The sequence below is a fragment of the Punctularia strigosozonata genome (genome assembly GCF_000264995.1).
Source record: "Punctularia strigosozonata HHB-11173 SS5 unplaced genomic scaffold PUNSTscaffold_3, whole genome shotgun sequence".
In the NCBI taxonomy this organism is placed as follows: domain Eukaryota; kingdom Fungi; phylum Basidiomycota; class Agaricomycetes; order Corticiales; family Punctulariaceae; genus Punctularia; species Punctularia strigosozonata.
This window is the reverse complement of record NW_006767435.1, coordinates 1,450,935-1,475,718: the sequence shown is the minus strand read 5'-3', so window position 1 is coordinate 1,475,718 and position 24,784 is coordinate 1,450,935. Positions and strand designations below refer to the sequence as shown.

Genomic DNA, 24,784 nt, shown 5'->3' with positions numbered 1-24,784 from the left:
TACACTGTTGTGATCCTGAGTGAAGATGATATCCTATGTGAAAACGTACATATATTTCAAGATAGAATGCGCAATTCATGCAGTTGCTGCTTGTGAAATCATATACATGCCAACGCATCCTTAAGCTTTGCACTACTGACGATGTCGGTGTCAATGAGTAAATGACCCATTTGGTGGAGACCTTCCTAGGGGCATCAAATCCGTGAGAACATCATGCCCCCCGATCCCCGATCTCGATCCGGGCCGACGGTGACGATATTGAGCGCGGCTGTGCTACCTACATCAAACCCGACCATGGTTTCCTTCGCAGGCTGCCCAGTGCCAACGGGGCAGCAACGAACGCGCTGTCCTCTCCACAACGCTCACTATACCTCCACTCAAATTCTCCTATAACGCGGCCGTTTGAGTCACATTTGGAGCACATTTGGACATCTATAAGTGATGACTATATCAGATTCCGTCCTGCAGGTCGGCTATGACCTCCTTGACAAGGCCAGACTCACCTCCGCCATATCACATTTGCTTCCGCCACTGACTATATGCGTCATCCGACGGTATCAGGGGCTCGTACCGGATGTCGTTCTTCGGCCCGTCATACGCGCGCTGTGCCGCCAGCGGTTGCGCGAGATTGACCACGGTTCGTTCGAGGCGAATCATGCGGCCAAAATGGTGTGGATTGAGGGAGTACGGGCGCGCGACACCATCGCCGACCTGACCGAGAAGGCCAACGAGCAACATTACGAGGTGCGCGACCCATGGCGCTTGTGGTGTATGGGCGCTCGAGAGCATCATTGACGTCATGTCAACAACGCGTATGTGTGCAGGTCTCCACGGCGTTCATGCTCTCCTGCCTCGGGCCGTTCGCGAAATATTCGTGCTGTTTGTATCCAACCGGCAAAGAGACGCTTGAGGAAGCGGAAGTGCTTATGCTTGAAAGCTACTGCGAGAAGGCGCAGCTGAAGGACGGACAAGACGTGCTCGACCTCGGATGCGGTCAGACTTCGTTCACATTCACCTCAATCACGCACCTCCTTGAACTCTTGTATGTTTACCGTCGTAGGCTGGGGCAGTCTTTCCCTTTATCTTGCCCAAAAGTACCCCAAGTCTCGCATCACCGGTCTCTCCAACTCCACCACCCAGAAAGTGCACATCGACGCTCAAGCTCAAGCGCGTGGTCTGACCAACCTCGAGGTACATCCGGCACGCCGTTCCAGACCACCGTCAGGCCCCTTACTGTATATGATCCGTGGAATATATATAGATCATCACCGCAGACGTCAACACCTTCGACTTCTCCGGCTCAAAACAGTTAGTGTCAACTCCTTTATCCCAGAACCTAGTTCCTTCTTATCTTTCCTTCCCATCTCCTGTCTTCTTGTAACCCGTACAAACCGGACGCTCAGCTAACATGCCTTCTCACCACTTCTTGTTCGAAGCTTCGACAGAATCTTATCCATAGAGGCATGTCCACGCCGTTCCTAAATCCGACGCTTCATTTCCGTGACGCCTGAGCCGACTGGCTGGTCATGATTTCCTCGTCGTCCTCAGATGTTCGAGCACATGAAAAACTATCAAGCCCTGCTGCGCAAGGTTTCAACATGGCTCCGGCCGCGGGCTTCTCAAAAATCCGACGGCAAAACCGGTGAGCCCGAGGCTTTCCAATGCGCTTGCTCTCAGGACCCGCTCCTCCGTATCATTTCTCCGTTCGGATGTCACATATCTTTGTTCCTCGCTAGTCTGAAACGCACACGAAACAATCTGACGGGTCGAGGTAGGAACGCCGGTGGAGCAAGAAGACGCGCTCTTGTTCGTGCACATATTTTGCCACCGCACGACGCCCTACCATTTCGAGGAGGGCGACGGATGGATGGCCCAGACGTTTTTCTCGGGCACGTAAAACCCTCCCTGCCTGCGCTTCCCCGTATCCGGTTGCTGATCCATGTGCTATCCTTCCAGGCGGAACAATGGCTTCACATGATTTACTGGTGAGCACTTCATCCGAATGCCCGTACGCGCGCCCACCCCTGCATTGATCCTACATCTTTGGGGCGTCGAACTCTCCCGCGAGGGCGCTGACCGACCCACCGCATAGCTATACTTCCAATCGGACCTGACCCTCGTTCGCTCGTGGTACCTCCCGGGCACGCATTACCAGCGTACGTCCGAGCACTGGCTCAAGCGGCAAGATGCCTACCGTGAGTCCTCCGTCGCTCCCCCTGTTCTCTGTATGTCTGATTTCCGATTTCTGGTTCTCGCTGTGGATAGGTAAAGCGGGCATTGCGGAACTCGAGCGCGACGCCATAGCGAAGGGGCTCTCGCCCGAAGAAGGCCGCAAGGCCTTTTTCCGCTTCCGTGTCTTCTACCTCGCCGTCGCTGAGTTCTTTGGGCTTGAGCACGGACAGCAGTAAGGCTTCTTGGTCGCAAATTTTCCGCTCCCCTCTAACTGCTGGCCCAACGCAGGTGGGGCGTTGGCCATTACTTGTTCAAGGCGAAAGACCTACAGTGATCCGGAAGCTGGTGACGTGCTACTGTGTAGTCGCCTGAGGCTGGCATAGACCTCATAAACCATTTGATGTGATGTAGGGGAGACTGCTGGCTTAGCAGATAGTGCTGATTAAATACATTGTTGTCCAGTTCCATGCGAGATAACGACCACATTTACGATATTAGCATGTCCACAAAGCCCTATAAGAATATGTCCCTCTCCACGTTCATGAGCTGCGTAGATCAGCCTGAATCAGGCGTGCCATCGCTACTCCCCGCACCCAGTGCATGATACGCCCTCAGAATGCTCTCCATCTCGTCGCGCATCTTGCTGTAGCGATCACTTAGCTTGTACAGCTCCTCCGCGTCCATCATCTCCCCGTCGTCGCTCCCGTCGTCGTCGTCAGACGTCGACCGCGACCACGCAGAGTCGTACCCACTTAGCCCGCGCTCCGCCATCGCCTTCTGCGCGACGACCTTCTGGAAAAGGCCGAGATATCGCGGGTACAGCTTGTGGTAGAGGTTCGTGAGCCCCGCACGGTCTGTCGGCAGCGTGCGTTTTGCGCGTCGCGCGTGCGCATCGTGGTGGCGCGCGGTAGGAGGATGGGGCTTGGCTTTCTTTGTCGGCGGCGACTCGCTTTCGGACTCGGAAGAAGACGTGTATATGTGATCAAGGCGGCGCAACTTGGTGGTGCTCGTCGAGCGGCGTTCGCGTTCGCGTTCGCGTTCACGATCGCGCTCCCTGTCCCGGTCACGTTCCGTGTCCCTAGGCTTGCTGCGCTCTCCATCCCGATCCCGATCGTCTCTGTCCCTGCCCTGCTTCAACGTCGGCGGTAGTGGCGCAGGGCTTTCCCTGACCCTCGGGGACGATTCTCTCCGCCTCGCCTCGGACTTTAGATTGGCCACCTCCCTCGACTCCCGCTCGCGAGTTGGCGCAGCCTCGCCCGTTTTCCGCCGTTTGGTGGCGGCATCCCTTTTGCGTTCTCGTGGCGTGTCCGTGTACTCGTCATCGTCATCGTCATCGTATGCGGTTTTCTTTCGTTTCAACGACGTGTTGGACGCGGAGAGCCGAAGTTCCTTGTCCTCCTGCTTGGGCCTTGGTAACAAGGATAAGCGAGAGTCAGAGGTCTTAGTTTTCGCTCGCGGCGGAGGCTCATCCCTCAGGGAGCGAACCGGTGTTTCTTCCTTCACCCTCGAGCGCTCCCGCTCCCTCTCTTCCTTGACTCGCGCCTTCTCTTCCCTCTCCCTTTTCTCATCCCTCGCCTGCGTCTTGGCCTGCGCTTGCGCCTTGGCCTTGGCCTGTGCCTTTGCCTCCTCTTGTTCTTGGGCTCTCTTCTCCTCCCGTGCCCTCTTGGCCTCCTCCTTGGCCTTCTTCTCCTCCTCCCGCGCCTTCCTCTCTCTATCCTCCCTAGCTGCCGCCCGGGCCTCCTTCTCTCGCTCCCGCTCTCTCTCCGCCTTCTCCTTCTCCGTCCGCCGCGCGGGCGGCGGTATGGGCGGCGCCGGCTTCTCCCGCTCGCGTCCCAACGGGCTCTCGGTCCTTCCCGGGCCCTGCTTTGAGCTCCGCGCGTCGACTGGGCCCAGCCTCTTCTGCGGCACGCCAGTCGGCGGGTTCTGCGTCGGCGCCGGCGTCGGGGTGCCGCGCCCGCTCCCGGTCTGCGAGTGCGATGGCGTAGTCGGCGATGGCGCCTTGTACCCCGAGCCGGGCAACCGCCGCGCCGGCTTCGGCGGCTGCGGCTGCTTGATTTCGCCCTCCTCTTGCTCGGACGACGGCGCCTCGCTAGCCTTGCTGCCGTTCGTCGACAGCCGCGGCCGCACCTGCACTTGCACCTGCGGTTTGGGCGGAAGCAAGCTCACACCCGAGCCAACCGTCGAGTTCGACGCCGTCGTGAGCTGGGACGCCTTCCTGCTCTCGTCTTTCATCATGATGGGCTCGTCGTTCGCCCTGCGCGAGGTGCCGACCTCGACCTTCGCCCGCGGCTTTTTCTTCGCGGCGACAGCGGCGGCATTGGACGCACCCGCATCCTTCCTCGGCGCGGTCGCAGGCGCCGGGGGCAGCGCGTCCCGTTCTCCCGCCGCAACCGCGCCGCTCGTAGTGCGGAACTTGATGTGAGCCCACGCAGGGTCGCTCTCGGGCACGTTCAGGTCTTTGAGCGCGATGCGGGCCTGGCGCGCCATCGTGATGCGCTCCTGCTCGGACAGACCGCGCCATTCGTACGGCCGTACGTCGAGCCACGACGCGCGCTTGAGCCGCCACAGCTTGCCCGCCGCCTTATCCGCGCTCTTCTTCGGCACCGGCTCGGGCTCCGCGACCTGATCGCACAACACGACACGACAAGAACGTTCAGATGGATGAGGCAAGCAACGAGAGAGGAAGGAGTGACCTCGTTGAGCATCGCGAGCACGTCGTCCTTGTTCCCGCCCATCAGTCGCATGATCTCCTCCGTAGAGCGGGACTTGACCGCGAGGCAGTGCACCATCCTGCGCCGCAGGGGCACGACGTCGTCCTTGGTGCCGGACGCTGCCGCCGCGGCGCTCGTCGGCGCCTGCGCTGGCATCGGCGACACGCGCCCGCTCCCCGACGGCGAGCGCGAGTGCCCGATCGTGGTCGGCTTGCTCGGCTTCAAGAACGCGGCCGCGCCCGTCTTCGCCTTCTTCGCGCCGCCGCCCGCCGATTTGCCCGTTTTGGCAGCGGCGGCGGCAGCGGCGGCAGTAGCCGTCGGTGGATCGTCGATCATGACGACGCGGCGCTCTTTGCGCTTTTGCTCGTGCGCGTCGTTGATGCTCTTGATCCGCGTGGTGACATCGTCGAGTTGGGGCTGGACGCGGAAGAGGCCGCTGACGGACGCGTGGAGCTTGAGGGGCGCGTTCTGCCGGTTGGCGAGCGCGGTGCGGAGGTAGATATCGTGCGAGGAGGTATCGCTCTGACCCTGGATGGGGAAGAAGCGGTCGCCGATGCGGAGGCCCTAGAGGTGCAAGGCAACAGCGGCAGCGTCGATTGTTAGCACGGATCGCGAACATAGAATGCGCATGCGTGAGATGTGGCAGACGAAAGTCAGGGTGGATTGGGGTTACTCACAGCGGTGGTCGAACCGTCGCCGGACTGGAACTCGATCTTAGCGCCCACCGGTAAGGAATCGAGCGCATCGAGCGTCTCCGCCGACATGCGCACGATCACAGCTTGCTTCGGCTTGGACTGGGCGGCTCCAAAGCCCTGGAGGGAGAGCGGGGTGTCCGTCGGGAGCGGCATCGTCGTCGCACTCGTGTCCGCGCTCGTGAGTGCTGGTCGCTACTGGTGCCACTCGCGCTCGGCGTGGGGATGGTTGGTGGTATATGGTGGTAGAAGAACAAGCCAAGAGGTAATGGCCCTCTCAAGCCCTGTGTAGGCTGTGGCCGACGACGACGACGTTCTATTGTGTTTTGGTCGCTGTGTGGGCCGCTGATTGTCTGAGCGGGGGATGCGCCCGTCGCGAGCGGAGGCAAAGCCAAACCGCCGGTCCGGGAACAAGGCAGGCCATCGGGCCATCCAACACAGCATCAGTGTTCAATATTACAACGAAAATCCGCCTTCCTCCCTGGGAGCAAGCGGTTCTCTACACACCGACATTAAACTGTACAGTTTATCGACAAGTCAAGTAGAGTATAGCGATGAACGAAGATGCGTGGACGAAGGGGAGAAAGGTACGAGTAAGCACAGCAAAGTGAGACATTAACGACGGGCCACAGCACGATTTCGGCTTATGACAATGAAGGAATCAGTCCTTTTGTTTCTCGCGCGACTGCTGCTCGTGTACGAGCATGTCGACCGCCCGTTCTTCCGCATCGTCGTCCCGCACGTTGTCCGACTGATTATTCGAATCTTTGCCGTTGCCCATGTTGACTACCGTATACTGTTGTTGCGCAAGGGCCTGACGAAGTGACGTGACTTCATTCCGCAGGTTCTGATTCTCAACGCGTAGCTGGTCGACGATGGCGCGACACTCCTCCCAGCGCCTATTCGCCTCGTCCGCAGACGCAAGCGCCGTGTCGAGCAACTGCGAGCGCGCCTCCAAATTCTTCACGTGCCTAAAAGAGTCGCGCGTATATAGCGTAAGCACGGTAGATCGACGCGCCGGGCGAGGGGGTGGAACGGAAGACGCGAGGACAGCACAATAACTCACTGGTCTCGTCGTTCCCGGAAGGCGCGCTGCGCCTTGCGGTTTTGCTCCGCGCGCTTGCTCTGGCTCAGCGGCCGTCCGCCCTTTCCGCCGTCCGAGCTCTGTCCGTCCCCCTTCTGGTGCCCCGGGTCGATGGGTGGCGCGCCACTCATCGCGGCTGGGTGCAGCGACTGTGGCGGCAATCCCCCCGGCGTGTAATCGTACGCGTACATCGCGCCGATGTGCGGCGGCGGGTGCGGCTGGATCAGCGTATGCGGCGGCGGCAGCGAGTGTATCGGCGGGCCCTGATGCTGCTGCTGCGACAGCTGCGATTGTGGTTGCGGTGGCTGCTGCGGATGTGGTTGGGTTTGCTGCGCGGTCGCCGCGGACATTTGCGGCGAGTCGCTTGCCGTCGCCGGCGACTTTCGCTTGCGAGAGGTGCGGCCCGCGGGCTGGTTCACGGTGGGCGGCTCCTCGCGTAGCCGCATGGTGTTGTGCATGATCGAAGTCGAGCCCGACGCCGGCGGTCCGGGGTGCGGGTCGTTCGCGGCGGCGCCGACGGTCGTCTGGGTCTGAGAGGCATTGGCGTTCGAAAAGGAGGACGGGAGCATGGCTGTGGGCGTGTCCGGGTGGGAATAGCCTGGTCTGACTAAGTCTTTAAGTAAGCCCCCGGCACGTGCCGCCCTTTTCCCTTTGCCCTTGCCCGCGGCGCGTTTGGGTTTCTGCGCGGTTCCTTCTCCCTTGGTCGGGACGCATGGGACGCGGCCCCGTACCCCTTTGACCGATTTCTCAGCTGCCTCGCTCCTCCGAATGGCAGCTTTCCGGATGGCAGTATAATAGCCGGCTTGCCCGTTCTCAGGTGGGCGGGCCTATACGGCGTTTCGCCGGCGCGTGTCCCGTACGAAGGCGGCTTGAGCGTATCTGCTTTATTCGCAGCAAAATTACCAGGTCTCGATCAACGGTGGCGAGCCATGTTAACCCTATTCCGAGCTTTGTAGTTTCATCCAAGAGTCTCTCATTCCTTTCCGAGCATGCTAGCGATCGACCCAATCTTACAGACTCTCACACTCACCCGCGCCTCGCAAGATCTAGAGTCATCCTCAGCACGTCATCGCAGCGCATCTCACTGGCTACTGGCTATCTCCTGCCCTTCTGCTCTTTCCTTCGCCCGCATCCGTCGGACGGGGCGGCTCTATAGGACGAGTTGAGATCAGACAAGAGGCGCCTCGAGGTGTCTGCATGCCGAGGGGCTCATCTCTCTCGCCCGTCGACATCGCGCGCTACGTGGAACGAACGCGAATTCAAGGACACATCTCTATTTGAAACGCAATAGCTTCGTACCGGCCCCGACGTCTGGAGCATCTAACACGCAACAGAGACATTGGTCGCGGGCTCATACCGCGCGACTGCGACCCCCCCAAAGATCAAAGTCCAAAGCCCAGTATTCTATTTGGCGTTTCCTCCCGGCGTCGACGGATCCTCGCGAACGTCCGATTCGGAATTACCACCGCAGCAAAGGAGAGAATTGTATGTTGGAACACACCCGTTCCGCTCCCTAGTTGCATGCGCTCCACGGCCGGGTTTCACGGCGCGCCCCTACTCTTCTAGCTTCACGGTGTTGACTCTCATGCCTCGTACCTGGCCACCCGCTCCTCGAGATCCGCGATTGCGCAGCGAGGGGCATCGTCATTAAGAAGAACGCGACCCGCGTTTCGTTGCTTACGCGGGTCAGCGGCTGAGTCAATGTGGCTCGTAATTAATGTGTGCTCACAATCAGCAGACGATGCGCAAACGTGACTTCGCGCTCGTTGCGTGCGCTCGCGCTGCCGATCCGCCTTGCCGGCACGCGTTGTCGCCCGGAGTAAGTCGGGAACGTCGTCTAGAGACGTTTTGCATCCAAGCGCTCCCGGGTCGCGTTCGCCATCTTTCGGGCACGGGTTGCTGTATATCTTTCCACGCCAGGGGCAATTTACAAGCTGCGCTGGCGCGCTGTTGCTGTTCAAGTCGTATTCAAGCTTCCCGCTCCGAAATCAGCTCAGCGAACTCTTTCTGCCGTTGGCACCCCCCATCGCCAAGATCGCCGCAACACTCTGTCTCATCCTGGATTCATCCGTCGACCGATGAATACACATCCCCCGGACCGCTGACTCGAACCACTTCTATGAGCAGAACTGTCTCCGCCGACGTCCATAGGAGATCCAGGAAGCGACCCTCGCCCTGAAAGCCAACATGCAACAAGTCTCCGGCATCTTGTCAATCGCACCTCCAGTCGTCAAGCATCAGAACAGGACTCCACCTGCCCGTCTTCCTGCTGCTGCCTTGTATTCGATATAGACATGGTTACGCGTGCCGATCCCGGAGCGATATGCCATCGCGAAGCCCCCTTGACCCCGTTAGTCGGTCTCACGCACCACGTTCAGAAGTAGGAAGCGCGAGTCCGCCCCGAGCCTATGCAGTCCACAAGCTTTGATGCCCGTCTCATCGTGCACGCACACGGCATACCCTTTTACGCGCCAAAGCGGTCGCCGGACGTCCAACGGCTTTCACGCACCACACCGATCGTCTTCGACGTCCACCGTACCAGTCCCACGTCCTCGCTCCAATAGCTTAGCCCCGTTTTCTCGCCGCGAACGAAAGAAAGAAAAAAAACGTCTCATCCGAGGATCACCACTCCGGCCCGCCGCACTTATCCAGTAAGTAAAACATATGTGCGTCTTACTCATCTGTTTGCGCATCCCGAACCTTCTGCAAACAACTCCGGCGATCTATTCGCCCCGCGGCCAGGTCCCCGCGGGGCTGCATATAGCCTGCCCCGCCTGATGCGTATCGGGTGGCTGTTCGCTGTTGAGTCCGGTTCGGCATCCGCCTTGGTCCGTCGTTTTCGGCAGGTTCGGCGACTCAGGGAAGCCTGGCGGTGGGACGGGATGTGAACGACGCTGCCGAGTTCGGAGGGGCTCAACAGCGTTTGTGTATTATCAAAGACCACGGCCGCAGGCATGGGCCGAGTATTGCCATGCGCGGCGCAGCCCAAGTGTATTGCGCGAGCTACGAGTAGCAGTAGTAGGATCCTCGAGTCTCGAGATTGAATGGCAGTAAGCTGTGCTAGCCCCGTGTCCCTGAACGCTCGTTCGGCGCATTCTCAAGGAGGGAAAGCGTCCAGGGGGGGTGACCAACTCATTCCCACGCGGCCTCCATGCACGGACGTGCGGTATGGCATGCAGAATCGACAGGGATAGATCGAAGCAGTCGGGACAGCGGCCGCATTTCCGGGTCGTATCATGCAATGTGCATGATCCATGCCCCTTCGCCCAGCCATCTCGTCACGCGCACTACGTGTGCGGTACGACCGCGTCCAGCGGCACTCCCACGTCCGCCGCGGCGGTATATGCCTCTTGCAGGTGAACGGCCATTGGGTCCATGATCGCGCGCAAGGTCGAGAGCACCGCGCTTACGGTCTTCTGCAGGCTCCACATTCCGACCGTCTTGATTCGCCGGTTAAAGACGGGGTTCGACTGGCTGACGTGATACGCCATCGCGTCGTAAATCTAGAGGGTGAGTGACGTCGTGAGCACGCGAATTGGTCCGTTCGAGGGTCGTGCTTTACCTTCACGGATATCTCGTTGGTCAGCCCAGCTATGCGAGAAGTGTTAGGTGAGTAAGACGCGGGAAGGAATAGTATCGTTTGCACTCACTCTCCCACAACTGCAAATGTCGAGTCAGTCATCACGAATACTTGATCAGACAAGGTACTCACTGTCCACGCCCCGTCGAACTCGCTGAGGTCCTTGATGACTCGACATCGGATTGGGATCAATGTCCGATTCGCACTGGGTAACCCGTCAATCTCCGCAGCAGAATGGCATGGTGCGACAGAACTCACTTCATGAAGGCCACAATGGGTCGTACGAGCGCGTTGCTCACGTAGCTCAACTCGTTCGTGAACACAGGTACCGCCGCCTTCAGATCCCGGAACCGTAAATCGATGTCCACCACCACCTTGGGCGCGCCTTCGCCTCGCTCCATCTGCTCTAGCGCCTCCTTGTGCTGCTCCTCTTCCGGAACGGTAAGCGGAGGCTTCGCGAGTTCGCGCTGACCCGGGATGCGCTCGAGAGACTGAGATGCCGTGCTGATCGCGTCCGCGATCTCGACGATGAGCGCGTTCAGCGGGAGCTCGTCGTCGGCGTGCTCGCGCGGAAACTTGATGTCGACCACGGCGTCAAACTTGCCGGACGTAATCCATGAGATGGGACCCTCCTGCGTGGTCGCAGCTTGGAGGTGGTCCACGTTCACGCCGTCGATCCGGAAGCGAGACTGCCATCGGAAAGCTTAGCATCTGTCGGATGATGGAAGAATGCCTCTTACCATCCGCGCCCAATTGCTATCCTTGAGATCCCGCTCATTCGTCCGGCCCATGCTCTGCGGCTTATGGAGGCTGAACAAGCAGTTATCGAACTGCCCGACAATATTGTCCGCGCTCAGAAAATCATAGAAGATCCATTGCTTCCTCAACTGATGAAGGTCTGCTCGGAAGATGGAAACAGTATAGGGTCGGAAACCTCCTGGCTGGTGGACGGTGACGAGCACGTCTTCCAACTGCAGCGACTCCAGCTCGAAGTCACCGGGCCTTGCGACATGTCGGTAATCGGCAGGATCGAGAGGATGATCTGGGTCCCAGTGAACTGAACGTCGGTCAACTACGCCGCGAACGCCTTTGACCACGGCATCCTTGACCAGGCCCTTGCCGTCGAGCCAATGGGGAAGCGAAAGTTCAACGTCGATAGAATCCACGTTGAGGTCGAACATGGTGTAGTTCGTGTCTTCCTCGTGAAGGTCGGGTAGGACATCCTCCTCATCCTGATCGTGATAGTTATTGTACGCGGGGTGCGTGCTCACATCGTAACCGACAGCAGTCAAGTGACCAGTTTTTTTGGATGCTCCCGCCGAGGGCTGCATTTGTGCTGCGCTAGGGCTGGGACGACGAGAGACGTATACGTTCCTAAAGGAAAGGCGCGAATCTTTCCACTTGGGGACGATTGCAGACTCGAAGACGACGGTGATCCCAGTTTCCGCTGTCAGATAGTCGCTGATCCCTCGCGCGATGTACTCTGGGTCGTCATGAGAGTGAAGATCCAGGGCAATCGAATGAACTGGCGTACCTTGCAATCGCAGACTGTTGGCTGTTGCAAAAACTACGGAAAAGAATGTGGTGCTAGCGTCGCCCGAATGAGCTTGCGAAGACGGTATATAGAAGCCAAGTACTCACGTCCCTACTAAGATCCAGACCGTTTGGCTCATTATCAGAAGTGTAACAAATCCAGATATATCGTCGGCATTGAAGGGTCGGAACGAACGAATCGTGAACCATTTGAAGCGGATGCGAAGTCGTTGCCAAAAGTTACTCGCAGCTCGTAAAAGGTCGTCGCGTGTGGGCCGGTGTACGTGAGGAAGAGAAAGCGCAAGGCGACGATAGAAGCTGGCATAGGATTGTAGTACTTGAGATCGGGTGGAGCTGGGATCGGGTAGGGTATTCGGCTGCTGTCCATCGGGAGTATCGCCACCGTTGGTCGTGTGCCCTTGCTGTGATTGTGCACTCGTGTATGCTGATTGCGAATTTTCGTCGGGTGTATCTGTATGGTCAGGTTGAGCCGCGTTCGTGCCTGTTTTCCTTGATTCTTCGGGTAGCTCGGCCTCGGCCCGTTTCAAGGACTCCACCTGCCTCCGCGTTTCTTCCCTGTGCCCTCCCTTGCCCGACGCGTACGTTCGAAAGGTTATGCGAACGGGAGCGTGCAGTCCATTCCATTTCGTCGCCTTGTAAATTGGTGTTGGCCGCGGAATACCATACCTCGGAAGAGACCAGTCGACAACCTTCGTAGTGGTGAAAAATGTCCGAATAGTAGAGTACCGGTCAACATTCGCAAGTCCTCGGCCAGACGTTCGAGATGAAGAGACCGCATCGCTACTAGCAGCAGCTAGCAGGGTCCTAAACGATGAGCAAAGCCGAGGCATTGCATGGAAGCGCAGCTGGAGGCTCTTTGCAACGACGAGCCCGAGGTCGTGCGAGCAGTTGTGCGGTGCCTGTCGCGCGTCATGCCACCCGCCCTTCTCCCAAAAGAGCACTTGTCACGTGTCTGTGGGAACAACGCGCCTATTGATCTTTTTCGGAGGCTTGCTTGCTTTGAACAATGAACACCGACAGGCCTCTCTCGGACTTCACTGGGCTGCGCGATGTACAACGCACCGAATAATCTCATACATCCGCATCATTCTGGAAGCATCTGACCGACGTACCGACCACGCCCTCTTGAAAATTTGCCGTCCGTCGGGTCGATGTCACCATACCCATTTGCAGCGGCCCTTGGAATGTGGCGATTGTGTGGATCACTAGGCCAAGTGTACGCTACATTACACCGAAACATTAGATCTTCTTTGTGACTCCACCCCTGCGGCTACTTACATCCAGTGATTCCTGGGACAAAACATCCTCCTGGGGTAGTTGAACTAACTAGATGATCCGAGACACTTACAGACACGTTTTTCACCGCGCATATGCTTTGACATGCAAGCGTCCCGCTGCATCGTGCCATCGGAGATTGCGAGAGGTCGAGCATGCCCCCTATCACGATCGCCCGACTTTTATCCGCCCTGCATGTTGTCGGCGAAGAGCATCACGCGGATGCGTTCGGCGTTTCTTCTGCGCTTTGGCTTCCCAAACTAGGTCTTTGGCGGCATTTAAACGTGCTTTCGAAGCTTGCGAAAGTTAAAATTCACTCTTCGGGATCGCAACCGCCGCTGTCGACGTCGGCGAAGGCGTGCCATTTTCGCTATGGCCGTCCGATGCTTTTGATCGCTGTATTGAATTGTCGCGGCTTATTGGCGCATCTACTCTGGAGTTTTGAACCCGACATGGATGATCGTTCCTCCATGTCATGCTCCATGATGTGCAGCGCACAGTCACTGACCAGGGGCCAATACATTTTCAGGCCCGGAGCGCGCCGTCCATTCCTGTTACGTCTGTGAAAGACCGCGAGTTTATTTCAGGCCCGTGGTTTATAAAGTCAACGCCGTCCTGCCAGCCCTCGTTCCTCAGATCATCAAACGTCTTTGGTCAACATGAAATTTACTGCGTCCTTTATCGCTCTCCTCTCGGTTGTGCCCTTTGCGGCTGCGCAGGTTGCGGAGTGGGGTCAATGTAAGCATATGATATACCGCGAATCCAAACACAATGCTGAAGGCGCATCCTAGGTGGCGGCATCGGCTGGACTGGTCAGTGTTTTGGCTGCGCCCGGTCCTCGTCGGCGTACGCTAATCGTCGCTATTCAAGGCGGAACAACTTGCGCTGCCGGTCTTACATGCACGGTTATCAACGTTAGACATCTTCATTCTGCTCGTAGTTCACCGCTGACAACTTGACCGAATATATAGTCTTACTACTTCCAATGTTTACCTGGAGTAAGGCCTCTTGAATGGTGCATGCGTGCTAAGGATCTTACAACGAATATAGGCCGCATCTAGCAGCGTTCCGCCGCCAACTTCCAGCGTTCCGCCGCCAACTTCCAGTGTACCAACCTCTACCGCCAGCTCACCCGGTAGCAGCCCGACCGTTAGCGGAAGCGGCCTTAACGCGGATGCGCAGGCTGCCGGATTCAAGTACTTCGGCTCCGCGACAGACAACAACGAGCTCTCGGATACCGCCTACGTCAACATTCTCAAGGTTCCGAGCCAATTCGGCCAAATCACGCCCGCGAACAGCATGAAGTGGGACGCGACCGAGCCCACCCGAGGCCAGTTTACGTTTACGGGGGGCGACCAGATCTACAACTTTGCCAAGGCGAACGGGCAGATCGTGCGAGGTTCGTATCACTCTCTCGTCGTTCACGTCCCCGATTTGACGTCGACATATTGAATGCAGGTCACAACTGCGTTTGGTACAACCAGCTCCCGTCATGGGTCTCCAACTCGGGCTTCAACGCGGCGACGCTCACGTCCGTCATCCAGACGCACTGCAGCACTATTGTGAGCCACTACAAAGGCGGCATCTACGCCTGGGACGTCGTCAACGAGCCCTTCAACGACGACGGCACATGGCGCACGGACGTGTTCTACAACACCCTCGGCCAGTCCTACGTCGCCATCGCGCTCAACGCCGCGCGCACCGCGGACCCAAACGCGAAGCTGTACATCAACGAGTACAACATCGAGTACCCCGGCGCGAAGGCAACCTCGCTGCTCAACCTCGTCAAGAGTCTTAAATCGCAGGGCACGCCCCTTGACGGTGTCGGGTAAGTTTCCCCCACCCGCACTCGCGATCCCCGGCTATCCGCCAGATACTCACCCGAGTCCGTCGCGATAGCTTCCAGTGCCACTTCATCGTCGGCCAAGTGCCGACCACACTCGGCCAGATCATGTCCCAGTTCGTCGCGACCGGCGTCGAGGTGGCCGTGACCGAGCTCGACATCCGCACTACGACGCCCGCCTCGACGTCTGCTCTGCAGCAGCAGCAGAAGGACTACCAGTCCGTGGTGAGCCAGTGCAAGGCGACTACCGGATGCGTGGGCATCACCGTCTGGGACTACACCGACAAATACTCGTGGGTGCCGAACACGTTCTCGGGCCAGGGTGCCGGTATGTTGTCTATTGCTCTCGGTGACGCGGGCGCTGACAGACGGTGATTGCAGCTTGCCCTTGGGACCAGAATCTGGTGGAAAAACCGGCGTACCAGGGTATTGTCGCTGGTTTCCAGTAGAACCTTCAGGGAATGGCTTCAAGCCCCTCTGGCTGTCAAAACTCTCGTACGCGCACGTCTTATCGTCTTGTTGCTCTGTCATGCATGCACTGGAGAATATATATTGGTGTTCTGTGGATACAATCTTCGGGTTCAAACAACGACAAGTAATAGTTCGACTGATACAGCAGGAGGCGGGTCACAGGATCCCTCCACCCATAACCTGGATGCCGAAAAATATGATACATTGTGAACGAACGAAGGGAGGTAGAGAGAAAGAGAGAGAGAGAGCACGTTATTTTCTTCCGTCTCTTCGTCACGCAAAATCCAACACTCGCACTATCCCGTCCCGGTCCCCGATAGCGACGCGGCCCACCGCATCCTCGAGGGCCACCGCCGTGAGCTGGTACCGGCGCGCCGCGACCTCCCCGACGCCGCACCGGCGCGCGTACACGTGCCCCTCGCCGGCCCACGCCTCCGACGCGTCCTCACCTGCCCCGCCCACGCCCACGTCGAGCGGGACGACGCAGCGCGCGGGATAGCGTTCGCGCCCCGAGGGCGCGGCGAGGTTGCGCGTCACGAGGCAGACGCCGCGCCCGCTCGGGCCGAACGCGAAGCCCCCCGCGGACGGCGGGAGCGCGAGCGGGAGGATGTCGAGGACGATCGCGCAGGGCGAGCCCGATCGTTCCGGGTCGAAGACGAGTCGCGCGACGCGCACGCCCGCGCCGTCCGCGAGGCGCAGGACGATCGTGGCGGACGGGGAGCCGGAGTCGGGGTTGGGCAGGACGGTCGCTTCGGCGCAGGCGGAGGCGAGCGGGATCTCGTAGCCCGGGTCGTCAGGGACGGTGCGGAGGACTTCGTCCGCTTCGTTGGGGTCGGCGACCAGGGGAACGAGCGCGATCGAGCGCTCTTGTACGGCGAGCACATACCGTGGGCCGCCGCGGCTGCCGAGAAGCCGAGCGGCGCACACGCGATTGCGCGTTGGGACCTGTGCGCGTTTTTATCAGTCATGTCATGGACATCAGAGGAGAGAAATGTTGAGGACGTACGCCGTCAACGAGCGGGTACTGCTCCACGGCCGTGAGCGCAGTGCGCGCGCCGGTTCGCCAGTTCCAGAGCGTTAGCGATGAGCCAGCGAGGACGTGCGCACCGCGGAGGGAGCAAAGTGGCGCGAGCACGTCGAGGTGGCCGTTGAGAGTAGCTTCGACGATGAACTCGCCGTGGAACTCGTCGAGAGAGAGTACGACGAGCGTTTCGCTGCGTGAGTTATTGCAGTCAGTATCAGCAGCGGAAGAAGCGAGATACCACGCACTCGACAGGTCCAATGTAAACTACGGCGAGCTGACCCGCGCTCGCGGGGTCCTCGTTCGCGACGATCTCGAGCGACGAGCCGGAGGGCGGGAACCACATTGCGACCGCACGTGGATCGGCGCCGCATAGAGGCACGTCCAAGCATACGAGCATGGATTGGCGGAACACGGCGACGAGGCGTTCGCCGCCAGATCCTGGCAGGAAGCATATCTGTGACACCGAATCGCCGACATCGACACCGGTGCACAAGATAGAGCAGAGGGTGAAGAGGGAGAGGGGGAGAGACGAGGAGCGCGTGGGTTTGGGTGAGCCGGAGCGCCAGTTACGGTCGAGGCGCGCGGCACGGACGGCCCGTAGCTCGAGCGCGCGAGCGGAGGCGGTGCGAGGGTCGAAGTGTTCTGGGGCTGGGATGGGCAGGCGCCGTGCAAGGACGTGCCGTGCGAGGGCGTCTTGCCAGACCCAACGCGTTCGCGTTACGGCGCCGAAGCGTTTGGAGGTCTGTTTCGCGATGCCGTCTGGTTAGTGAACGATCCGAGAGGACGAAAGCTGGAACGTACGCGGCGCAGTGAGAGGATGTCGTCGACGGCGAGGAAGGTGAAGAGGTGCAGGACGAGGTCATCGGGCAGGGCGCAGAGCGGGGAAATGCAGCGGAAGACGTCGTTCGCGACGCTGCCGCTGCCGCTACGTGGGGGGCACAGTTGTTTTGTGCTGATAACGGAAACGTAGGCGCTTGATTTCATCCTCTTCCACAGGACACGCCTTCGGGGTTGTTGTACCCTAGCATCCTTCGTATCGCGCTCCTCTGCAGGCTCGCTCTCCTGAGTCATTCTTGCGCGGGCTTGGACCACAATCGATGGGAGAGCGTTCCTCTCAAGTTCCGAAGCGCATATATAGCAGATAAAAACCCTAGTGCCCGCGCCCGAAATGAAGGAAGAGGACGAAGGATGCAAGGGAGGGCCCCCGAAGCGGGAGTTGAGTTTGTGGCTACCCTTTTTGGGAACCGCTCCCCGCCCCGGCCTGCCGGCATTTATATATGCGCGCGGTGATCGAGTTCATGGTCGGCGCTGTTTGAGGACGAGGTGCGCGGTTGCCGTCGAGACGCTATAGAGCGGATCCTCGAGCGTCGGAGTGGGTGGAGGCCGTGAGCAAAAGCAGCCAGCCAACTGAGTGTGGGGTCACAAAAGGCTCGAATGAAGCGCCGTCTTCGCATGTGACGTATTTGACGGGATCGCAGACAATAACCTCCTTACCGCGAGGCATAATCCCCGTCCAACGTGTAAGCCATCGGTGGCGATTGCCAACAATATTATTATCACAGACCGTCGAGCTCGTCGCAGTCCTCGGACCGACATCGAGCGCGGACCGTGATTGAGGAAGATGGCACGTGACATCCATTCCTCCGCGCACGCGGGTGGCGGTGCTGCGCGCGCACAATGGCCTGCTCTTTGTTCTCTCGTCCGGAAGGAAGCCGCAGGGACACATTGCTCCGCGGAGGAAACCATGGCCACAACAAGACAATGGCCCGTCCTCGTCAAAAGGCTGCCTGAAGTGGCTGCAGCTCACGCCCATAAGGGTTTCTGCCCTCCGACTCCGCTTTCTGTCCTTCCCCCTCACGCCCTCGTCGACGACCCCCATAGACGTTCCGCGCGCCGTCGCCGGCCGACATCTAACCTACGCGCGCCCTCCTCTCAACGTTTTGTCTGATATATTCTGGATGTCCGCAACGCCTCCTCGACGCTGGATGACGCCACCGCCTGCCTACGACGCGCCCGCCTCCACCGGGCTCACGCCCTACCTTCGCCTCCCGCACCTCCTTTCGCTCACCTGGCTCGCCTACCCGATCCTTTCTCTTGTCTTTGTTGTCTTCCGCCTTCTTGAGTCGTCAGCGGCCTCACAGGATGCGGCTACCAATGCCAAGGCAGACCTCCTCGCGAGCTGTAAGGCCGCGGAGCACGCCGCCACCGCCGCCGCGAGCATGCCGCGCTACATGGCTGCCGCTACGAACCAGCAGATAGCTGACGCTGTGAACGGGACCATGAACGGTGGGCATCCTTATGATTCCGCTGTGATGCATCGCTGATCCTGTTGTCAGGTGCGCGTGCGGCTCTGGTCCTTGCCTTGACGGTCATGGAAGCCATCATCAACTTCATCGTCGACATTTACCGTTCCACGTTCCTCTGCTTTGTCGAACTCGTCGTTCGCGGTGGCCTCTCTATCCTCATTAGCGCTGTGAAAGAGGTAAAGTTGATTGAGCAGTGGAATACAGAATCATTCATTGACGCGCTCCTCCAGCTCAGCGACTTCATCGAGAACACGTTCAACGGCCTGCGGACTTCGATTCAGAACGACATTGAGACCGCCAACTCCGCAATAAACAGCACCATCAATGCGATCAACAAGGTCAACCCGTTCAGCGACATCAAGGCGCCGCAGATCTCGGTCCCAAGCCTGACCGCGCTCGAGAACGTCACGCTTCCGACCGACTTTGAACAATCGCTCGAGTCGTTGAACAATTCCATCCCGTCGTTCTCCGAAATCAAGGACAAGATCGAGTCCATGTACGTTCTTCTCTACATTTCTCCCTCGCCCTCGATCTGACACCCCTGATAGCATCGACACCCCCTTCGAGCTGCTCAAGAAAGACATCAACGACACCTTCGCCAACCTCACCTTCGACGCCTCCGTCCTGCCCGTCCCGGAGCAGAATACGCTCGCCTTTTGCGACGGGCTCGACACCTCCGTCGTCGACGACCTCGGCCGCGACCTTGCCAAGCTCACCAAGATCGGGATCCTCATCCTTGCCCTTGCCGCACTCCTCCTTCTCGCCGGCCACTGCGCGCTCGAGTGGTACAAGTGGCGGTGCCTGAAGCAACACCTCCGCTACACGCGCGAGGCGTGGACCACCGACCCCACGCTCTACGCCAAGTCGCAAATCGCCATGAACGCCGCGCCTGAGGTCAAGCTTACGGACCACAACCTGATGATGCTCCAGGCGAGCGCGCAGCACCCGCTCCTCACCCGGATCGCGAACCAGCTTGCGGCGCGCCTGCGCCTCTCCCCGACGCAGCACACGAACCTGCAGTGGTCGCTGCACTATGTCTTCCACCCGCCCGCTCTTGCCTGCTTCCTCATCGGCTTCTTCGGTCTACTCTCCGTCGAGCTGCAGCTCGCCGCCGTGCGCCCGCTCGAAGCGCACTACCAGGCCCGCGCTGTCGCCACCACCGCCGACTTCTCGAACACCATCGCCGCCAGTATGTCCGCCAGCATGTACAACCAGTCGGCCGCGTACGCGGACGACATCAACGCCCGCGTTGCCGCGGTGCAAAGCACGATCAACGACGGCGTGTTCGGCTGGGTGAACGGGACAACGACGACGCTCAACGACACCCTGAACGCGTTCTACGACGACGTCCAGGACGCGGTATCGGCCGTGTTCAACGGCACGATCCTCGAGAGCCCCGTGCAGGAGTTCATCCGATGCTTCATCGGCTCCAAGGTCGAAGCGCTCGAGGACGCCCTCACCTTCCTCCACAACAACCTCGTCGTCGACATCCCGACCGTCAACCAATCCGTACTCGTGCTCTCGCCTGCGCAGGTTGATGAGGCTACGCAACCTATCGCTGCTGCTGCCGTAGGAGGCAACGGAACCGACAGCGGCGGGGTCGTCGGGCGGCTGGTGAACAGCTACGTCGCCTCGCTCAAGAAGGAGCGCATCATGTTTGCGCTCTTCCTCGGCCTCTGGGGCGTTGTCGTCCTCATGGCGCTCGCCATCGTCTGGTGGCACAGCTACGGCCAGCACTGGCTCGAGGCGCGTCGCCGGCGCAAGTGGGAGCGGCAGCAGCGGGGCCCCGTCCCCCTCCCCGCACCGCAGACCCGGGACATCGTCGCGGACGAGAAGGGCGTGCAGCACGTGTTCGCGACACCGGACCCGTTCGCGGTGGTGCGCTCGCCGCGGGACGCGCGCCGGAGCTCGGAAAGCTTTTTCGACCATTCCGCCACACCGGAGCCGCGGCCCGCGGCTCGTGCACGCTTCACCATCTCCGCGCCGCGCAGGCTCATGGCGCTCGGCCGCAAGCGCGAAGGCGAAGGCCTCGCGCCAGCACCCGCCGAGAAGACGCCCGCATCCGCTGGCTGGCTCCAACCCTTCACGCGCCTGTTTTCTCGCTCGCGTTCCTCCGATGACGACGACGACGCGGTCTCGCACACCTCTTCCGCCTCCTTCCGCGCGCGCCGCCCGGCGCACCTGACCATCGCCGTCGACGCCGCCTCCGACGACGGCCGCGCGCATCCCGGCGTCGATCGTGCCTCGGAACTCAAATCCGCGTGGTCCGTCTCCCCCGGCCCGAGCGCGCCCGCGACCACCACGGCCGAACCCTACCGCCCGTGGACGCACAACATCGTCCCGAGCCCCCCGCCGCCCGGCCTGTTCCCCGTCGCGCCGCTGACGCCCAAGTGGCGGCGCAAGGCGAGCGTGCCCGAGAACGTCGAGGAGGAGCTCCCGCCCATGCAGCAGCAGACGCGGTTCGTCGCGCCGCTCCCGCTCCACCACGCGTTCCTCCACCACCACCAGCAGAAGGAGCCGTCCCCGCCTCCGGCGGCCTCGCCCGCCGGCACCGCGGGCGCACCGTGGCCGTGGGCGATCAACGCGCTCGCGCCGCCGCCCCCGCTGCAGCAGCGTGGGGGTCCGCTCGCGTCCGTAGACCCGTTCACGACGCCTTTCGACGACGAGCACGCGGTAGCTGTGAACCCGGCCAGGATGTCGTTCGGGCCGAGGGACAGCCGGCCCTCGCTCATCAACCCGTTCGCGGGCGGCGTGGCGATCTGAGTGTCTTCCCGATCCATTCTTCTTCTCTCCGCGTAGGCTAAAGCTCCTAATCGCCGCTGGGCCAATGAATGCTCTGTGCTTCTACTTGATCTTTATATCCATACGCTCTTCGTCTTGTTCCCAACCCATTGACGCACGCACTCGAATGACAGGTATCATCATCTCAATAGCAATTGTATCTCTAGCGTGTCCTGCTGGCTTCCGGACTGTACGTACGATAGTACTTCATCGGTAATCCATACGTTCTTTGTATCATACGCAATCGCCTGAAACCTTGCGGTAAACGAGGACCAAACGGGACTGAGTGTTTTCCATCGCTCGATTTTAGTGGGGCCGGCTACTGCTTTTTCGGCGTTGCGTTTACCCCTGCTCGGTTGTGCTACCATTGACAGGGTACCTCCCTTTGAGCACCTACGGCAGGTTCACGACGAGCAGCGTCGTGGACGGTGAATCGATGTGCACATGCTTCGTCTTGCACGCGGTGTGACTGCCGCCAACGGTCCGCCGATCTCCAAGCGGTGCTAACTTACTCGACTCCGTGCGCACACGACTGATAGGTTATTGGTCAGTACACATGCGTGTACAGTACCTCGAACTACAATATGAACTACGTTTGCCGCTTCCTACGCGGCGTATACCGACGTTTGCACGACTCATACTTTTCGTCGCAGGAGCCGCCGTTCATCCAGCGCATGCTATTGCGAATCGTCCTTTGATGCAGGCGACATGTGCCATTTGCCTGCTACGTTCCCGACCTCTCTGCGGAACGAACTCAAATCATTGCAAGAGGAAATTCGGAACATCCATCGCAAGATGATCGCGGTCAAACGGAGATACAACACCTCTCTTCCTGTCTCCCGCCTTCCGCCAGAAATCCTCTCTGAAGTCTTCTCGCATGCGCAGGACGATGGCATTATCAAGCGCGTACAATTCCCGTTCGAACGGACCTGGTTTCGTCGGCCACTCATTCCACCTACCGCACACGTTTGCGATCGCTGGCGACGTGTTGCCTTAGGCACGCCATCTCTGTGGATATCTTGGACCTCGGCCGTCGAAAGCTAAGCCTGAATCTCTATGACCACTTCCGCTTTCCTCTCCGAGTGTTTGGCTCTCTCGAGGGCTGGGAACACGGCGAACGCTGCCGGCTCTTGGACGAGCCGTCACGAATTACGGAGCTGGACATACGGATCTCGCAGAGGTTCGACGCATTCGACAGTTTTAGAGGGTTATTGCCTTCACTGCGACGCCTCTCTGTCTCCTTGAACCCTGAAGGAGACATTTCGGCGCTCAGAAAATGGTTGGACTCAATAACGGCACCTGATCTGTTGTCATTGGAGTTACTCGATGTGAAGCTGACGGCATGGACAATGCCGTTGTTCCTATCCCCCAAACTCCGTTTTTTGGAACTCCGGAAAGACCCTGAATCAGCCTCTCCGCCGCTAGAGCATGCCCTTGGAGTACTTGAAAACATGACACAGCTACAATGTCTTCACCTCACGTTCAGCACACCTACTCCTCCAAGGGAGCCTCCTTTCGCATTGCGACACTCAATGGTCTCCACGCGCTCAGTTACATTGCCTGCATTGCAACAGCTTACCATTTGCGACAGTGCAACTCAGTGCATTACACTTCTCCATCATCTTATCCTGCCGCGTCTTACACGCCTTCTGATTCGTGTCAAAGAGGGCGCAAATGAAGTAGACGAGGATGGGGAAACAAAATATGAGCTCCTCTGGGACATTGCACGCATGCACTGCAATCTCCTCGCTCCATCAGTCGGTGCAGATCAATTCGTGGCATTCCGGATGACTCTCCAAGGTGGATCGTTCTTCTTGGACTACGGCCTGACTGACGGCAGTCACGTTAACATGGGAGATCTCCCGCTCTCAATGTGGTTCTCATCGAATACGCACAACGTCATCTTGGCCAAGTTACAAGCACGCATGGGCGTGCTCAAGCCAACGGTCTTGTGTATGGACGGTGACTACGGAACCCCGCACCTTTGGTGCACCGTCCTATGTCAAAATCCCCAAATGCACACATTGATCCTAGGCGAAGACACATCGACTCTTGGCTTCTTATATGCCCTCACTAGAGAATGCACGTATGGTCATGGTGATAATGTGGCTCCGAATCTCTCGTCGTTATCCATCTTTGCTAGTTCTTACACATTCGAGAAGGAGGAAATCGACGATGTACTGGATCTTTTGCACACGCTGGTGGAGAGGCGCAACGGGAATAATGTTGCAACCAAGACTAGAACCTCGCCTATCGAGTTGTTGACATTTGCAAACCCCTCGCCACACGAGGACGGGAACCCAGTTTTCGTAGCTCTCAAAGAGAATCCCATGTTCGCAAGGTTGAAAGTCCTGGTACCCGTGATCCAAATTGTACGTGAAGCAGATTTTCCTTCGCAGGCGTGTCGCTACGCCTAGGGTACCATACAGTCACATCCGATAGCAGCGGTATCAGGTACCCGCTGCGACTCACTTGATGATCGTGCCGTCTTCGTGTTTCTTGTCATATTCGTCGTTCGTTTCTTCACATTAATGATATATGGTCAGCTAGTTCGGGTGAAATGATAGATTCACGAAAACCATACACAGGATGACAGCTGTCAGTTGCTTCAGAGTTGCTGGATGCTCTGCTAACAGCGTCGTAAAGTCCATACTATCGGTCTATGGAAGCGACCCCACTATCCCGATCGGAGAACTTCGAGATTGTAATATGTATACACGATGTCGCTAGCAGTCGTATGTGCGCTGGAAAGATTCGGTGCACGATTCCCTATATTTCATAGACTTCTCAATCGTCCAGGGCATACGACCTTGAACGGCATTGATTTGTAAATGACGTGATGCCCCAACGAAACGATATCCGAATCGCAAAGCAGTGTAGCGCTCGGCGATGACGCAGGGCCGTACCGACATCAATGTCAGCGCTGACATCATCACTCCTGCTCGCGGCGTGCTTCTCGCTACTCAACGCCCGTGGCTGCGCGCTACTCTTTGCTCTCGTCGCTCGTCGCCTCGACCCACTACGCTCCGGACGTACGGCTGCCGCTCAACAGGCACGATCGATACCTGCGCAGGCGGCCGACAACTCAAGATCACCAGGATCAGGACGGTTGGGAGGGATCGAGAGGATCGAGAGGATCGAGGATGATGGCGCACGGACCCTAGACGATGCGTATAATAGACTTGCTCTTTCTTGTATCGTATTCCAGCACCCGGCTCACCAGCGTCTCCGTGTACACACATTTCATATCTATCTACGTGCGAACCACGACAGCGATACGAATCAGCAACA

At 59.0% G+C, this 24,784-nt stretch overlaps 6 protein-coding genes across 6 annotated transcripts; 4 read left to right on the top strand and 2 right to left on the bottom strand.

The window, feature by feature from the left end:
• The first annotated feature begins 92 nt into the window (after positions 1 to 92).
• On the top strand, positions 93 to 7,187 carry PUNSTDRAFT_118933 (S-adenosyl-L-methionine-dependent methyltransferase). The gene is made up of 15 exons (XM_007381083.1): positions 93 to 492; positions 562 to 744; positions 825 to 993; positions 1,061 to 1,191; positions 1,262 to 1,308; positions 1,437 to 1,461; positions 1,549 to 1,642; positions 1,776 to 1,889; positions 1,957 to 1,985; positions 2,093 to 2,195; positions 2,266 to 2,404; positions 2,461 to 4,794; positions 4,866 to 5,447; positions 5,561 to 6,546; positions 6,642 to 7,187. Exons 1-12 carry the CDS (start codon positions 442 to 444, stop codon positions 2,504 to 2,506), a joined length of 1,131 nt encoding a protein of 376 aa, XP_007381145.1. The 5' UTR covers positions 93 to 441; the 3' UTR covers positions 2,507 to 4,794; positions 4,866 to 5,447; positions 5,561 to 6,546; positions 6,642 to 7,187.
• A 2,390-nt stretch (positions 7,188 to 9,577) lies between these two features.
• Positions 9,578 to 12,638, bottom strand: PUNSTDRAFT_98773 (uncharacterized protein). Its single transcript, XM_007381082.1, has 8 exons — positions 11,881 to 12,638; positions 11,774 to 11,826; positions 10,980 to 11,722; positions 10,498 to 10,928; positions 10,372 to 10,444; positions 10,310 to 10,319; positions 10,222 to 10,250; positions 9,578 to 10,162 (listed from the first exon to the last, which is right to left on the bottom strand). The coding sequence occupies exons 1-8, from the start codon at positions 12,621 to 12,623 to the stop codon at positions 9,947 to 9,949; spliced, it is 2,298 nt and encodes a 765-aa protein (XP_007381144.1). The 5' UTR covers positions 12,624 to 12,638; the 3' UTR covers positions 9,578 to 9,946.
• A 1,089-nt stretch (positions 12,639 to 13,727) lies between these two features.
• Positions 13,728 to 15,360, top strand: PUNSTDRAFT_62922 (endo-1,4-beta-xylanase A precursor; the record flags this gene model as incomplete). The annotated part of the gene is made up of 8 exons (XM_007381081.1): positions 13,728 to 13,806; positions 13,860 to 13,886; positions 13,939 to 13,982; positions 14,040 to 14,083; positions 14,154 to 14,467; positions 14,527 to 14,896; positions 14,968 to 15,239; positions 15,293 to 15,360. 8 exons carry the CDS (start codon positions 13,728 to 13,730, stop codon positions 15,358 to 15,360), a joined length of 1,218 nt encoding a protein of 405 aa, XP_007381143.1.
• A 295-nt stretch (positions 15,361 to 15,655) lies between these two features.
• PUNSTDRAFT_131772 (uncharacterized protein) lies at positions 15,656 to 17,477 on the bottom strand (the record flags this gene model as incomplete). The annotated part of the gene is made up of 4 exons (XM_007381080.1): positions 15,656 to 16,327; positions 16,389 to 16,596; positions 16,652 to 17,148; positions 17,208 to 17,477. The coding sequence occupies 4 exons, from the start codon at positions 17,475 to 17,477 to the stop codon at positions 15,656 to 15,658; spliced, it is 1,647 nt and encodes a 548-aa protein (XP_007381142.1).
• A 914-nt stretch (positions 17,478 to 18,391) lies between these two features.
• Positions 18,392 to 21,668, top strand: PUNSTDRAFT_83280 (uncharacterized protein; the record flags this gene model as incomplete). Its single annotated transcript, XM_007381079.1, has 4 exons — positions 18,392 to 18,692; positions 18,743 to 18,888; positions 18,943 to 19,208; positions 19,261 to 21,668. The coding sequence occupies 4 exons, from the start codon at positions 18,392 to 18,394 to the stop codon at positions 21,473 to 21,475; spliced, it is 2,928 nt and encodes a 975-aa protein (XP_007381141.1). The 3' UTR covers positions 21,476 to 21,668.
• A 1,612-nt stretch (positions 21,669 to 23,280) lies between these two features.
• On the top strand, positions 23,281 to 23,910 carry PUNSTDRAFT_131770 (uncharacterized protein; the record flags this gene model as incomplete). The annotated part of the gene is made up of 1 exon (XM_007381078.1): positions 23,281 to 23,910. One exon carries the CDS (start codon positions 23,281 to 23,283, stop codon positions 23,908 to 23,910), a length of 630 nt encoding a protein of 209 aa, XP_007381140.1.
• Between the last annotated feature and the right edge of the window lie 874 nt (positions 23,911 to 24,784).